General features: G+C 33.7%; 1 protein-coding gene across 1 annotated transcript in view; it reads left to right on the top strand.

Annotated features, from left to right (window-relative positions):
- The window catches only part of LOC124368622 (glycosyltransferase 25 family member), an 89,184-nt gene that overhangs the window by 17,536 nt on the left and 57,076 nt on the right, over positions 1–14,572 (top strand). The window contains exons 3-6 of the mRNA XM_046825864.1: positions 393–548; positions 3,946–4,132; positions 4,338–4,457; positions 10,487–10,676. Of these exons, the coding sequence (XP_046681820.1) occupies positions 393–548; positions 3,946–4,132; positions 4,338–4,457; positions 10,487–10,676 (653 nt within the window). The remainder of the gene's footprint in view (positions 1–392; positions 549–3,945; positions 4,133–4,337; positions 4,458–10,486; positions 10,677–14,572) is intronic.

Genomic DNA, 14,572 nt, shown 5'->3' with positions numbered 1-14,572 from the left:
AATAAACAGTGGTATATATTTTTTACAACAATGAAAACAGAAGAGAATTCCTCACAAGACCAAAGGTAAATGATGTCCTTTGGAAGATTAGAATGTAAGATGTGAATTTTATTGTCATACACTGACTAATGTTAAAAACTAAAGGGTTGGGTATTGGGGGTACTTTGGGGGGGGGGGGGGGGGGCATTACACTTGGATTGGGGGGGTCATGCGCCATTGCCCTTGGGGGGGGCTGGGCACCCCTGACGTGACGTGGTGTGATGTTTTCCCATCTTGTCTTTAAATACATTGCTGTAACTTATAAATTGTGTGACAGACACACACACACACACACACACACAAAAATAAATTTTGCAACTACATCAACCTAAGTGTTTTAACTTTTTTTACAGTTCCTTGACAGTGATGTGTTTGTTACCAATCCTCGCACACTACATCAACTAATTAGCAAAAACCATGTAGTCACGGCTCCAATGCTAAGGTCAGATGGGCTCTACTCTAACTTCTGGTGCGGCATGACAGATGAGTTTTACTACCTTCGAACCAAGGTTAGTGTTTGTTACCAATTCTCTCACACTATATCAACTGATAGCAAAATCCATGTAGTTACGGCTCCAATGCTAAGATCAGATGAGCTCTACTCCTTCTGATCCAGCATGATAGATGAGATTTTCTCCCTTTGAACCAAGGTTAGTGTTTGTTACCGATTCTCGCACACTATATCAACTGATAGCAAAAACCTTGTAATCAGGTCTCCAATGCTACGATCAGATGGGCTCTACTCCTTCTGATCCAGCATGATAGATGAGATTTTCTCCCTTCGAACCAAGGTTAGTGTTTGTTACAAATTCTCGCACACTATATCAACTGATAGCAAAAACCATGTAGTCATGGCTCTAATGGTATGATCAGATGGGCTATACTCCTTCTGATGCAGTATGACAGATGAAATTTTCTACCTTAGTTAGTGTATGTTACCATGAGTCTTTATGTCGGCTTTAATGGTTTTTTTCTTTAGTGGTTGATTTACATTATATTGAACTTTTATTTTTTAACCATAAGTTTCTAAATACCATATGTGCCCTGTGAAAATTATATTGTTTATTTTGTAAATGAACAATATTTCCACTTTTGTGGCTAAATTTTTGTTGGTTGTGTACTGCTTGTTGGAAACTATTCAACCATAATAATCCTTTTAATAAATATGAACTGAAATGGTTTTTCTCAATGCAAACATAATTCACTAAACCATACTTGAATTATTGCTATTTATATCTTAAATTCGATATTGTATCTTTTTGCAGTGTAATACATACTAATGAACAATGAGACCCTGCTGACAATTAGTGGTTTACTTAGGGGATTCATTTGTATGCAAGAAAAAAAAAAAACGTTTTCTGTTTCCGTTATATTATTTATATTAATGATCATAACTGTATTGCCTTATAACATCTTACTCTTGTTAGAACACTTATCCCTTTCCGCCCTAAAGTGCTGGGAAATATTTTTTTCAATACAAATTCATGAGTTCCGATGATGGGCTGTTCCATGTATGAAAAATATGAAAAGTATGAAAAATACATATTTTCACATAAAAAAAAATAATGATGTTACAAGTAGACCAAGAAGAAGAAATTAGGCTTTTCAATATGGTATTTCATTTCAGCTAAGCAACCTATACAATGCAGCAGCACTTCACAACAAAATATTCACTACAAATAAACTTTCAAGGTCAATGTTTTTCAACTGTGTAAAAATATTTTGAGTGGCTTTTGATCTAAAATTATCTCTTCATTGATAGTTATTTTATCCTTTTTCCAATGATAAATATAAGAAATAACGTTAGAAATAATCAATATCTAGCCATTATTATTTTGGATTGCTTATTTGGCATATGTTACGATCCGTTGAAAGACAATAACCAAAAATAGTATTAAAACATTCTTTGTTTTATTTAACACCAATCTCTTTTTTCATTATTGGAGGAGTAAACGATAAATCACCAATCTTCCATGAATGGAAGAAATTCTTTTTTCAGTCAACAAGTGAAACAAACATACAGTTTTACCTAAAAAGGAAAGGGTCCTGATAGAAAAAATAGGTTCAGAATGGTGGTCAGATAGTGGTCTGGCAATTGTATCTAATGCTGCCACAATTCCATATGGAAGAAAAGGTCCAATGTGAAGTAACGTCATAGGAGAGCTCAATCAAAAAATAGCATCATTATTTGTTTCTTTTTTAATGTATTGTGCTAATACAAGAATGTAGGTAAAATGTTAATCTACATGAAAAACCGAACACTGATCAGAGAAATGTATTGAATATAATCTAAAGTGGCATTATCAGTGATGACAATATGTGTAATCTTATATTCAGCCAATGTGATGACTTGGCTATGCTGATCACAATCTCAACCAATGATTATATCGGATGTCCTAAAAGTTCCACCCTCTCTTATCTTAACTTTTAAATGCTTGAGAATTTTCAAATCTCCTTTTGGATTATGCAATAATATCATCATAGGATCATGGATTTAAAAATTACCCTTATTTTATCTAAAATGGGTGATAGGGACAATTTAAACATTTTTTCTAGAATGACCCATTGGGGTAATATTTCAAATTAAAGGTCTCATTGAGACAAAACGAATAACACCAAGAAGCTCTATTTTTGACCCTGTTGTCCTCAGTGGGCACAGTTTGAACAAAGGTGCAGTTCTAACTGTTTTTGAGTGGTGTGTTGTATGGAGTCAACTTAGTGAGCTCTAATTGTTACCATTTTAATTCTTAAATCAAGATGTTCAAATTGGTGGGTGATAACTTACATTGAGATATAAAAAATTGGTATTTTATATCTCAATTGGTATTTTATGTTAGGATACAGTAGTTATACATACACCAAATTGTATTGATCTCTTGTTATTCATTTATAACAATAATATCAGTTTTCTTAACTCATTAACAGCTCTAGACATGTTAACATGTACAGTTGCACAGAGACATTACCGCAGCATGGCCAGTATGGATCGTTTAAGGTTAAATCGTTGATGTTGATACACTGTTTAAACAACTGCTTGTACTTAGAATGAAGAACGGTTTCTTTACCTAAATTTTAATTAAAAATGAACTGGTTGGTTATATTATACTGTTGTAACATCTGCTATTACAACCAGCCATTTTTGTTTTTTAACTGTGAACTGCATTTTTAAGAAATTGGGTTATTTTACTTTCGTTATTGTGACTATTAGCCATGTCACACTCTAAAATAAACAAATCATAAAAATGATCACACAAGAAAACATAAAAGACATTAATAAATTGCAGTTAGATAAGAGTTAATATTTTAATGTAAACCTGTACTCTTAACAGTACCATAGTTGTAAACTAGGCTGACACATAAAGCAGCGCTCCAGTCATTGTAGTACTAAAAATAGCCTCCAGAGAGCAGCCAATGCTCCATGGGCAGGAAGAAATAAACAGTAACCAGCCGTGTCTAAAATCATTTTAACACGAGGGTAGCGCTGATGGTGTGATATACTGCACAAATTTTCTACAGAGTGAAATACTTTAGGAACTAAATAACATTTTATTTTAGTTTAAATTGCTTATGATAGGCTCTTTAATTTAGTTATGATATAATATGCTTTGGTCTTGAGCTCCTCTGCTGCATTATTATATTCTGGAGCTGTTCCTGGCTCTGTTTTGTATAACCTCTATACGGTTGTGTACTTAAATATTGACAAACAATCTTATTTTTAGGGAATTCGTCCTGTATTGTAAACATAATTTTGTATTATGAGATGAGTTGTAACTTCACAAGGTTTGGGTGTGGATTTACCCATGATTGCAATGTTGTATAAGAATAGTTTTTACCAAAAAACTGATAGACAAGATGAAAAAATTCAACCTAAGTTACTACGGAGCTAAACTAAACAGTGTGTTTCAGGACTACGAGCCTATTCTGAATCGCCAGCGTTCCGGCTGCTTCGCTGTACCAATGGTCCACTCCTCGGTGTTGGTGTCCATGCAGACTACACAGGCTGACAATTTACACTTCGACCCACAGCTTGTGGAAGGCTACAATGGCCCTCATGATGATATTATTACCTTTGCACGCTCTGCTAACCTTTCTGGTACTTTTTGTAACTGATTCTATTTACCTCATTACTTTTTGAGTATAATTAATCCTTATCAAATACAAGAGTAATAATTGTTAGGCTTTAAACAGTTTATAAAAACATGTATAGTTTTTCAGTGAATTCTGTAAGTAAGAAAATTAAATAATGTGTTTAAATACTGAATGATTTTAATGTAACTGTCTTGTGATTTGGTGTGCAGGAGTGCCGCTGTTTGTGTGCAATGATCAGGTGTACGGATATGTTATGGTGCCTTTAGAGAAAGATGATTCTCTGGACTATGACAAGTTGCAGTTGACGAATCTAAAAGTTGAGATCATGGGTGAGTGTTCCTCAGTAATAAAAAAACTTATCGTTTGTACTAGTTAAGATGGATACCGATGTTTGTGTTTAGAGTGAAGAAATTAGGAATGCAGGTGAAAAAGAGATAGTGGAAAAGGTTTCCTTCTCATAGTGTTCTGCCAGTCAGGTGTTAGTCCCTTAACCCTCCCACTGATAATAAGAAACTCCCTAAATGATAAACGGTTTTTGTCTTTGTGTAGCATATTTTTCAGATATTTCTTAAAATACATGCTAAATGGTAAGTAATAAGTGTTATACAGGGTGTCCCACTAGTAACCTGACAAACTTCTCAGGTGGTTTCCTCTCATCAAAATAATAAAAAAAGTTCATATAAACATATATCCGGAAACGCTTTGTTTGCAAGCTGTGGCTAGCGAAAGACTTCTCCCGGTTTTTTAGGAAAGAACGAAAATAAAGCAAAACTGATGTTTTTATGGCGTAAAGATTGTTGTTAAATTGTTGTGATAAGTTGGATTTTATGTATAATGAACTGAAAAATTCAATAAAATACTTCCCAGATCTGCAAGACCACCAATTTCTGAGATATCAAACAAAATATGCAAAATTCCGTTTCATTAAACATGCTTTGTTTAGATTTGAAGTACATTAACTTCAATAAAAGGGTAATAAACACACAAACTTTATGACCAAAACTTATAGATCATGTAATTCTGAAGAGAATTCTGATGTAAAATAGCCAAATAATAAACAAACACAAAATTAAAAAATGCAATTTCTGTTTATTAAATGAACGTTCTTTGTAAAAACAAAATATTTACAGTATAAAACATTGTAGGGTGAGAAACAAGATTTCAAAAATACAGCGTCAATTGAAATACTTTTAGTTTATTGAAAACAGAGATTTGCAACACTACTGCAACAATACCTGAATACAAGTTATTATTGTACAATATTGTCCAACAATTCAGCTGTTGCAGTAACTTGTCTATCATCTTTATGTGTATTATTTGTACTTTTTTCGTGTTTTTTAATAACAAGATGTCATTTACATTTTCAAATCAAGAGTACGCAGATATTGTTTTTGTTTATGGTTTTGCCAATGGAAATAGTTGTGCAGCTTAACGTGAATATGAAAGACGATTTCCGAATAGAAGAACACCTACTCATGTAACATTTTCATCGGTTTTCATTAACTTAAGAACAAATGGATCTTTTCTAACCATTAATTGTTCGAGAGAATGTCCTGTAATACAGCCTGTATGTGAACAAGATAATATCATTGACATGGTGCAACACAGTCCTCAACTATGCACTTGCCGACTCACAAATAGATTGAACATATATCGTAGTAGTCTGGAGAACTTTGAAAGAAAACAGCTTTTATCCATATCATTTACAAAGAGTTCTTCATTCAGGTGACAGTGCATTCAGATCACAATTTTGTCAATAGGCATTAGAAAATAAAAATAATGTAAGCAGTTGTTTTTTATTGAGGGGTGAATCGATGTTTACAAAATACGTAATTCTAAATTTGAAAAATAGTCACTGGTTGTCAACTAAAAATCCAAAAGCAGTTGTAGGGTCGAATTTTCAAATTTGATTTTTGATAAATGTATGGTGTGGTATAATTAGAGACCAGTTAATTGGCCCATTTGCTTTTGAAAACCGCCTTACTGGTCTTGTGTACAAAGACTAGAGTATCAGCTATAGAGCCAGTTCTACTTGAAGATGTAACACTTGAAAGAAGACATTGAATGATATTCCAACATGGTGGCACACCAGCATATTACAAAATGTTAGAGAGCACTTGCAAATAAGTTTTCCAGACAAATGGAAAATGTGCCGTCGGTCATCAGTCAGAGAGTTAACGGTTTTATTTTGGTACCTAAAATTGTTGTTTTGGTGAATTATTTTGCTGTATTTTACAGAGATAAGTTTGTTGAGATTAGATATATACTTTTTATGCAAAAAAGTGATTTTTAGTGTATTTTTACATTTTTTGTCATTTTCTCTATCCGTGTTCTTGTCATCATCACACAAATGAAACCAATCGTCTATTTATACATTGGACATAAACACTAGAAATAAAACCTTAAAATACTCTTGGACAAGTGACATGCAACAAAAATACACGTTAGCTGTCTGCACTGTGCATTTACAACAAACTTACCAAGGTACAAACAATCATGACAGAGGACCAAGGAAGTGCTGACATCTAGTAGGAAATGTCAGTATTACTTGACCGACATGCTGCTGTCATACAAATGCTTCTTGGGTAATATTACGACAGAGAACATAATAAAACATGAAAAATATAACAATGCGTAATACTCTGTTAGTAGCACACTTTTACACAATTGCTATGAACATAATATTATGTCATAGATCCCTGAAAATCTGAAAAGAAGGGTTCTTATACACACCAATACAACTCCTATAGTGTTTAATTAATTGTTGGGTCATTTACCACAAACTGTCAAATAACTTATGAAACAATTCCTTTTATTTAATTAAAAATTCATTATTTAGTATATGAATTGGGATCATGTATAATACATTATGTTAAAATTGTATCATGATTTAAGTAAAAATGTAAAAACTAGTATAAAAAAGTAAGTTCACAGAAAATTAACTTAATCAAGTTCATAAGATAAGTTCATCTGCTTTTTGTTTTTTTAAATATTCATAATATTTGATTAAATTTATGAAAATCCCTATTTTCAGCTGTAATATTATCAACCCTTGGGGTGATAATAGTATTGGCCACGATGATTATATCCTCTACCCAGTTGATATTGTCGTGAATGTGATGATTATGTTAGCATTTTTTGTTAACATTAATTCCTTCACCAGTTCTTGTCAAAATATAATTTTTCATATAGTGCCATCACGAAATCCATACTTTTCCAAGTATTTGTTGAAATATTACCTTCAATAGTTTTAAATGTTTTTTTTTTAACAAGTTATGTAAATATGACATTTCAATACCAAAGTAAAAATTCAATTCATTAATCAAAACCCTTAAAAGGGTGAACATTATTTATATTTATTTGTGGATGATCTTAGACTTAATGGTACAGTATTGAGTATGATATGTGTTATGGTCACTTTACCTTTTTGCTTGAATACAATTCTGGTAGTGTTTAGCTCCAATAGACTCTGTGATTCTCATTCTTCCTTAAAGGCTACAAACTCACTGCACTGGTTATTTTTTCCAATCAGAATAAACTAATATTGCTATGCGTTTAACCTTTAACACTACAGTTAAAGTGTATATAATTTTTTTACAATTGAAACAAGCTTTTTAAATTTGTTTACGAGGCACGTCCAAAAAGTAAGTGTACTGGTACTCTCATAGCTGTAGGAAATACTTTTTCGACAAGTTGGCAACACTGCCACGTAGCCTGAATCCTCCCCTTCAAAACGAGACCAATCCGAGGTTAGTGTGTTGAAAACTATTGACGCAGTAGCATCTCTCGCGAAAAATGTTGATCGTATCTCCCGCCAAGTGCGTAATTCGCTACCTCGTTGTGAAGGGAAAAGCTCAGGTTGAAATTTGAGGTGAAAACTGTTTAGACTGCCTCTTAGTTTCAGGCGTGTAGTGGGCAACCCAAGTTTCGTCTCCAGTAACAATAGAGTAGAGAAAATGATCGTCTTCGAGTTCGTAGCGTTCTGAAAACTCTTTGGAGCTCTGCACTCGACTCAACTTGTGCTGATCTGTCAGCTGTTTTGGGACCCACCTCGCAGACAATTTCCGATATCCGAGAGTTTCTGTGATTGTTTTGAGTATCAGAGATCTGGAGATTTGTGGAAACACCGCAGGAAGTTCATCTAACGTCAATCTGCGATTGTCACGGCCCGCGTTTTCGATTTTTTTCACAAGTTTGTCAGTCACAATTGAAGGTCTTCCGCTCCTCTGATCTTCGGAAATACGGAAGTACGGTCATTTTTAAACTCGTGACACCACTTGTACACGCTCGTACGATTCATAGCTCCATTACCGTAAACAGTTTTCACCTCATTATAAATTTCAATCTGAGCTTTTCCCTTCACAACGAGGCAGCGAATGACGGCGCGAATTACACACTTGGCGGGAGATACGATCGACATTTTTCGCGAGAGATGCTACTGCGTCAAGAGTTTTCAACACACTAACCTCGGATTGGTGTCGTTTTGAAGGGGAGGATTCAGGCTACGCGGCAGTGTTGCCACTATGCCGATAAAGTATTCCCTATAGCTGTGAGAGTACCAGTACACTTACTTTCTGGACGTGCCTCGTATATTAAACTTTAAATTATGTAAATCTTTATTCTTTAGTATTTGTATTACTATTATGCTGTTTGTTAATGTTGTTTTTATGTAGTTCTGGACATTGACAATAGCTACTCTCTACAATACCACATTGGAGATCACATTGTAATTATAATAGTTTATTTTAGACACAAATGGAAGTCTTTTATATTTGCAAAACGTTTATGTAAATAATTGTGTGGAGTGCAGACTAATTGAATAAAATTAGTTGAAGAATCCCCTATTATAACATATAGCTTAGAGTAAATTAGCTGAAACTGTGTATTGTAGAGACAAAATAAATAATTGTATAAAATGTATGTTTGTGACGTTTCTTAGTGGAAGTAGCAAAACAGCACTTAACAACTGGCTATGTTACACAATGGCACTAAATAGAACTGTGGTGCAGTGGTTCCAAGAGTAGGTCTTTTCAAGTGTGTGGACCATTTGATAACTCAGAAGCACTGAACAACTATTATTAATTCAGAGAAGCACTGAAACCAATGTTTCCAATCTAAACTAAAAAATTGTTGAGTTAGTGGATCTCAATTAGTGTTGAAAAACAGTCCAGTTAGGAATATTCAACTGCAATAAGTTTATTTATTGTTGGTGACTGTAATAATGTGTTCTTTATTTTACCGAGTAAAAACGTTCAGGAAATAAATAAACTAAAATATTAAATTTATTTTCTAGAACTTTTGTTAGTGATGTGTTATATAGTGATTGTAAATCCTTCAGTGTAAAGAAATATAAACATAAGCTCACTTGTTCATTATTAGTGGGTTGTTATAATTTTAAGTTGGGTTTTTGTGAAAGATTTTCACATAATCAATAATTATTTATTTGTTTACAGAGGAAATAAATTAACTTATCTGGTTTTGTATGCAGTTTATAGAACAATATTAATATAATATTAATTAATATTAGGCATTATAAATCAGTTTGCAGGATAAAATTATAACAAGTAAATTTCTTCTGGCATATTTTTGGCATAGAAGATCTTGTTTTAGTGTAATTAAATAAACATGTAATTATAGTTTGCTGTATTTTAGACAAGACGTTTATACAGTGTAATTTAATTTCTTTACAAAGAAGGTAGGAGTATACCACAACGCATATTGTGTAATAGGCTTCACTGAGATTACAAGCATAATTTTCAAGTATTTAGCACATTTCATTCTCGATATGTCCTGTGGACAGTAGGATAATCACAGAAAATAAATGTTTACATCGCCTGGCCGACAAAAGAGAAATTGTTTTAGCTACTCAGTGGTAAGTTTTAATGACAGCTGAGTCGCATGGATGGATTTGCATTTATAGAACTCGTTGTTGTCTATGAAGAAATGGAGTTTTGTGTAATATTTTCAGTCTACAGATGAAATCTTTCTCAAAATACAGATCGTTCGGCAACATGTCTTACATGGTCACATATTAAAATTTTGTATTGTGGTTGTGCTCAATTTGTTTATAAATTGATTTATCCTGATATTTTCTCATTGCCATCCTGGCTATCCAGAAGACCAATGTACAAATGTTTACCTACGCTACAGACAGACAAAACTGAGATATGTAAATCCCTTCAAGTAGTAGGGTTCAATAATTCCAGCTAATAAAATAATTGTGTTTAGTATGTCTAGTTATTATGAGAAGTATGAAGATTTTTGAAATAGTAATGTTGTTTGTTAATAGAAATTGTGTAGTAAATTTGGAGTATAGTTGTATGAAGATCTGATTCTAATTGAATACTGATATTTGTAGTGGAAAGTTATCCGTTGCCGGTAAGTGACCTGCTGGAGAGCTTCACATCTGTGTCACAACCAGACACGCTGGGAGTGGACAGAGTGTTTATGATTAACCTGCGAAGACGCCCGGAGCGCCGGCAGCGTATGGAGCAGTGCTTTGCGGAGCTAGGAGTGCAGGCCATCACTGTGGATGCCGTCGATGGCAGGTAATATAAGCCCATCTAAATTGAATAATATTTATAAAAGAACCTCATCAATTGTGTATTCTTTAAGAAAACATTTTATTTTTCTGTTTATAAATCATAAGGTACAAGTCCTTTTAGTTGTTAGCCAACCACCCCATATTATTCAGAATGTGTAAAATAATAGATTTTAAGAAGGGTTTTGTTTTATCATCTCTAAAGAGTGTAAATACTTGAGGTATTATTTATTTATCCTAAAGGTTTAAATAGTTTTATTGGAATAACTGACAAATATATTTTAGGAGGTATTTATTTAACTGTAATATAACATCTTATTTATGATGTAAATGATCCTCACAGACAGACAATCTTATCAATTACTTCTAGCATCGTTTGGCTATTCTGAAATAGACAATTCAATGTATTGTCTACCGTTTAGGTCATGTTACTGGTTTTGAAAAAATTCTTTACAGAAACTGACAATGTTCTTACTGATGGTCATATTTACTCTTAGCACTCCTCAGGAAATTGTTTAGTTTTTCCTAACACATTTGTTACCTGTAGTGCAGGTTAGCGCCATTTTCCCTCTTAATAATTTTATTCTTAGCTCTGAAATATGAATTCTGTCCGTCAGCTCCTGTGACCTGCATTGCAGGACTTACCACTTCTTACTTTTACATTTTTACAATTATTTATAGTCTACTTAAAAGTTTCGGCGTTATGTTAAATTAATTAAAGCTAACAAATAAACAATATTCTACACTTTTCAAAGTAAACAGATTTTGTTGTAGAAGTTATGCAAATGGTTTGTACTAGTTTTGTTATGTTTATTACCAATAACTATGTTTAGTTATTTTGTTAAGTTTTATTGACTTATTTAGTATTCTATGTTAAATAATAATAAGAGATATTAGAAATAAATGTAAAAGGTTTGCTTTGTATTAATTACTACATCACTGTAGCCACTAACTGTTTCCAATGACAGTCTGCAGCAGCAGTACGTGGGTTGTTAACAATGAGGGCCCTTTTTTCAGCCCCTCTGACATTGCAAATATTGATAACACAATCCTAAATTTTAGTGGAGTAGTAATGGATCTGGTGGTTAGAGAAAGACTCCTGTGTTTTAATTATCATTTTTGTACAACTTTTTTAAATTTAAATTTTGAGTATAAAGAACAAGTTTTATCATTAATAATTAATGTATTTTTTATTATAATGGACAACATCAATCTTATATGAGACGATACATGATATATTATTGCAAACGCATCTAGGGACAGTAACATAGAACCTGACTTGGACCCTGCACTGTGTATTCTAATCCTAATCTTCTTATAAATAAAAATGAATCGTTAAATGTGTTGGTAAGCGCTAATCTCAAGAATGGCTGGACCAATTCGGTTAATTCTTTTTGTAAAATGTCCATTGAAATCCGAGGAAGGTTTTTATGAAGCAAAGTATAAGAAAAGTTACCTGGAATATTTTGAAATTTAGAAAAAATGTAGACAAATTGGCTGAAACATCTGTTTACATTTAAATTTGATCAAATATTAAGTAAACAGTGCTTGATCAGTAGTACAAGGTGTGTTCAAAAAGTATCGCAAATTTTGAATTTTCACGGGTTACGTATATTCGAATTTCGATTTTTTTGTGGCGTTATGTTGGTACATATGTCTCTCACTTATGTTGACAATTTCGGCCATTTTGAATGTTCAGTTAATTGTTGACAGCTGCTTTGCTGGCACGTGTTTTGGTTCGTCTTCGATTTTTACCTATTCAAAAAAATGGAACAAAGAACCTGTATCAAATTTTGTGTGAAAAACGAAATTAAGTGTGCGGATGCATTCCGAATGTTGACTGTGGCATACGGAGAAGCTACTTTAGACAAAAGTAACATTTATCGGTGGTACAAAATGTTTTCAGAAGGCCGAGAAGATGTGAACGACGAAGAGCGTGCCGGATGTCCAAGCACTTCAATAACAGATGAAAAAACTGATGAAGTGAAGAAAATGGTGTTGGCCAATCGTCGAATCACCGTTAGAGAAATTGCCGAGGACCTAGGCATATTGATTGGCTCGTGCCATTCGATTTTAATCGATAATTTGGGCATGAGACGGGTCGCCGCAAAATTCTTACCAAAGTTGCTCAATTTTGATCAAAAACAGCATCGCATGAACATTGCTAATGAGATGTTGGAATCTGTCCGCGACGACCCGAATTTGCTCCAGAGGGACATAACTGGTGACGAATCGTTGGTTTATGGTTATGACGTTGAAACCAAAGCTCAATCATCTCAATGGAAGCTGCCACACGAAGAAGATCGAAAAAAGCACGCCAAGTTCGGTCGATTGTGAAAGTTTTGCTTACAGTTTTCTTCGATTGCAGGGGCGTGGTGCATCATGAGTTCTTGCCACAAGGTAGAATGGTGAATAAGGAATATTACCTGCAAGTTATGCGTAATTTGCGCGAAGCAATCTACCAGAAATGCCCAAATTTGTGGAAAAACAAAAATTGGCTTTTGCACCACGATAACGCCCCTGCTCACACATCGCTGCTTGTACACGACGTCTTGGCCAAAAACAACACACTAATGATACCGCAGCCACCGTATTCCCCAGATCTGGCCCCCTGTGACTTTTTCTTGTTCCCAAAACTGAAGAGGCCCATGAAAGGACGACGCTATGCCACGATTGACGAGATAGAGACAGCATCGAAGGAGGAGCTGAACAAGATACAAAAAAATGATTTTTTGAAGTGCTTCGAAGATTGGAAAAAAACGTTGGCACAAGTGTATAATATCCCAGGGGGATTACTTTGAAGGGGACAAAATAGATATTCACGAATAAATAAATAATTTTTGATAATACACAAAATTCGCAATACTTTTTGAACACACCTCATATAATGCAGATAGTAAATAAAAAGTTAATAACAAAATTTTACTCTAGATCGCGCATTTTAACAGGGGCTTATGGGAAAACAGAAATTAATACTAAAATGACTCAACGTAACAAAAAACTATTATTTTGGAATGTTGCGTAACCTTAATAAGGATTTCTCCCTTATACCGAAAGTACATAGGAAATGGGTAGGACTTCTCCCTAGGCCGTAATAGGCTTCTCAGTCCTACTTATGCGTATATTTTCTTCATCAGGACAAAAAGGCAAACCCAACTATGTCCCTGGAAATATTTGAGACGGTAAGTATATTACAGAAGTAGATGATTTTGACCAAAGTAGATTTCCAAGAACTTGCATAATCAATCTATATAGTATTTTGATCGAGGCAATACGGCAAGCTAAATTGTGACATAGTAAGTGAATTTAAACGGTCTACAGTAGGTACTTTTTAATTGAAGTAGGGTTCTTGACCCTATACATAAGTATACTTTTTTCTTCTACAGGACAAGGCAAACTCTAATATGGTACTGGAAATATCTTAGACCTGAAATATGTGATAAAGGCTAGAAATAGACGCTTTTTGATCTAAGTAAGTTTTCGAGACCTGTGTATTGTATTTTCTTGATCGGAGTAACAATACAGGCTCAGCTGTGACGTTGGAAATATAATTAATTTGAACCAGAAATGCTCTTCCATGTGCAAAACATGATATATTAATTAAATTAAATTCTGATACTATTTACCATGAACTTAAATAATATCTACTTGATGTATGCCTACTTACGTTTTAAATTTTCATAGAACTCCATCATATTACATCATAAGTGCTTTTACAAAGTAATATAAGGACTTCGGTTCTAAAGATTGTGTGCAAAGCCGCGGGTAACAGCTAGTAGTATTATACATACTAATTTGCCTTTGTTTGTTTGTTTTGCATTCACGCGTAAACTATTCAACCCATTTTACTAAAATTTTACATTGACATTCTTATGGTTCCTGGGATGGATATGGGCTTATTTT

The sequence above is a fragment of the Homalodisca vitripennis genome, chromosome 1 (assembly GCF_021130785.1).
Source record: "Homalodisca vitripennis isolate AUS2020 chromosome 1, UT_GWSS_2.1, whole genome shotgun sequence".
NCBI classification, from domain to species: domain Eukaryota; kingdom Metazoa; phylum Arthropoda; class Insecta; order Hemiptera; family Cicadellidae; genus Homalodisca; species Homalodisca vitripennis.
The sequence above is the reverse complement of the archived record's forward strand: the minus strand, read 5'-3'. Positions and strand labels throughout refer to the sequence as shown.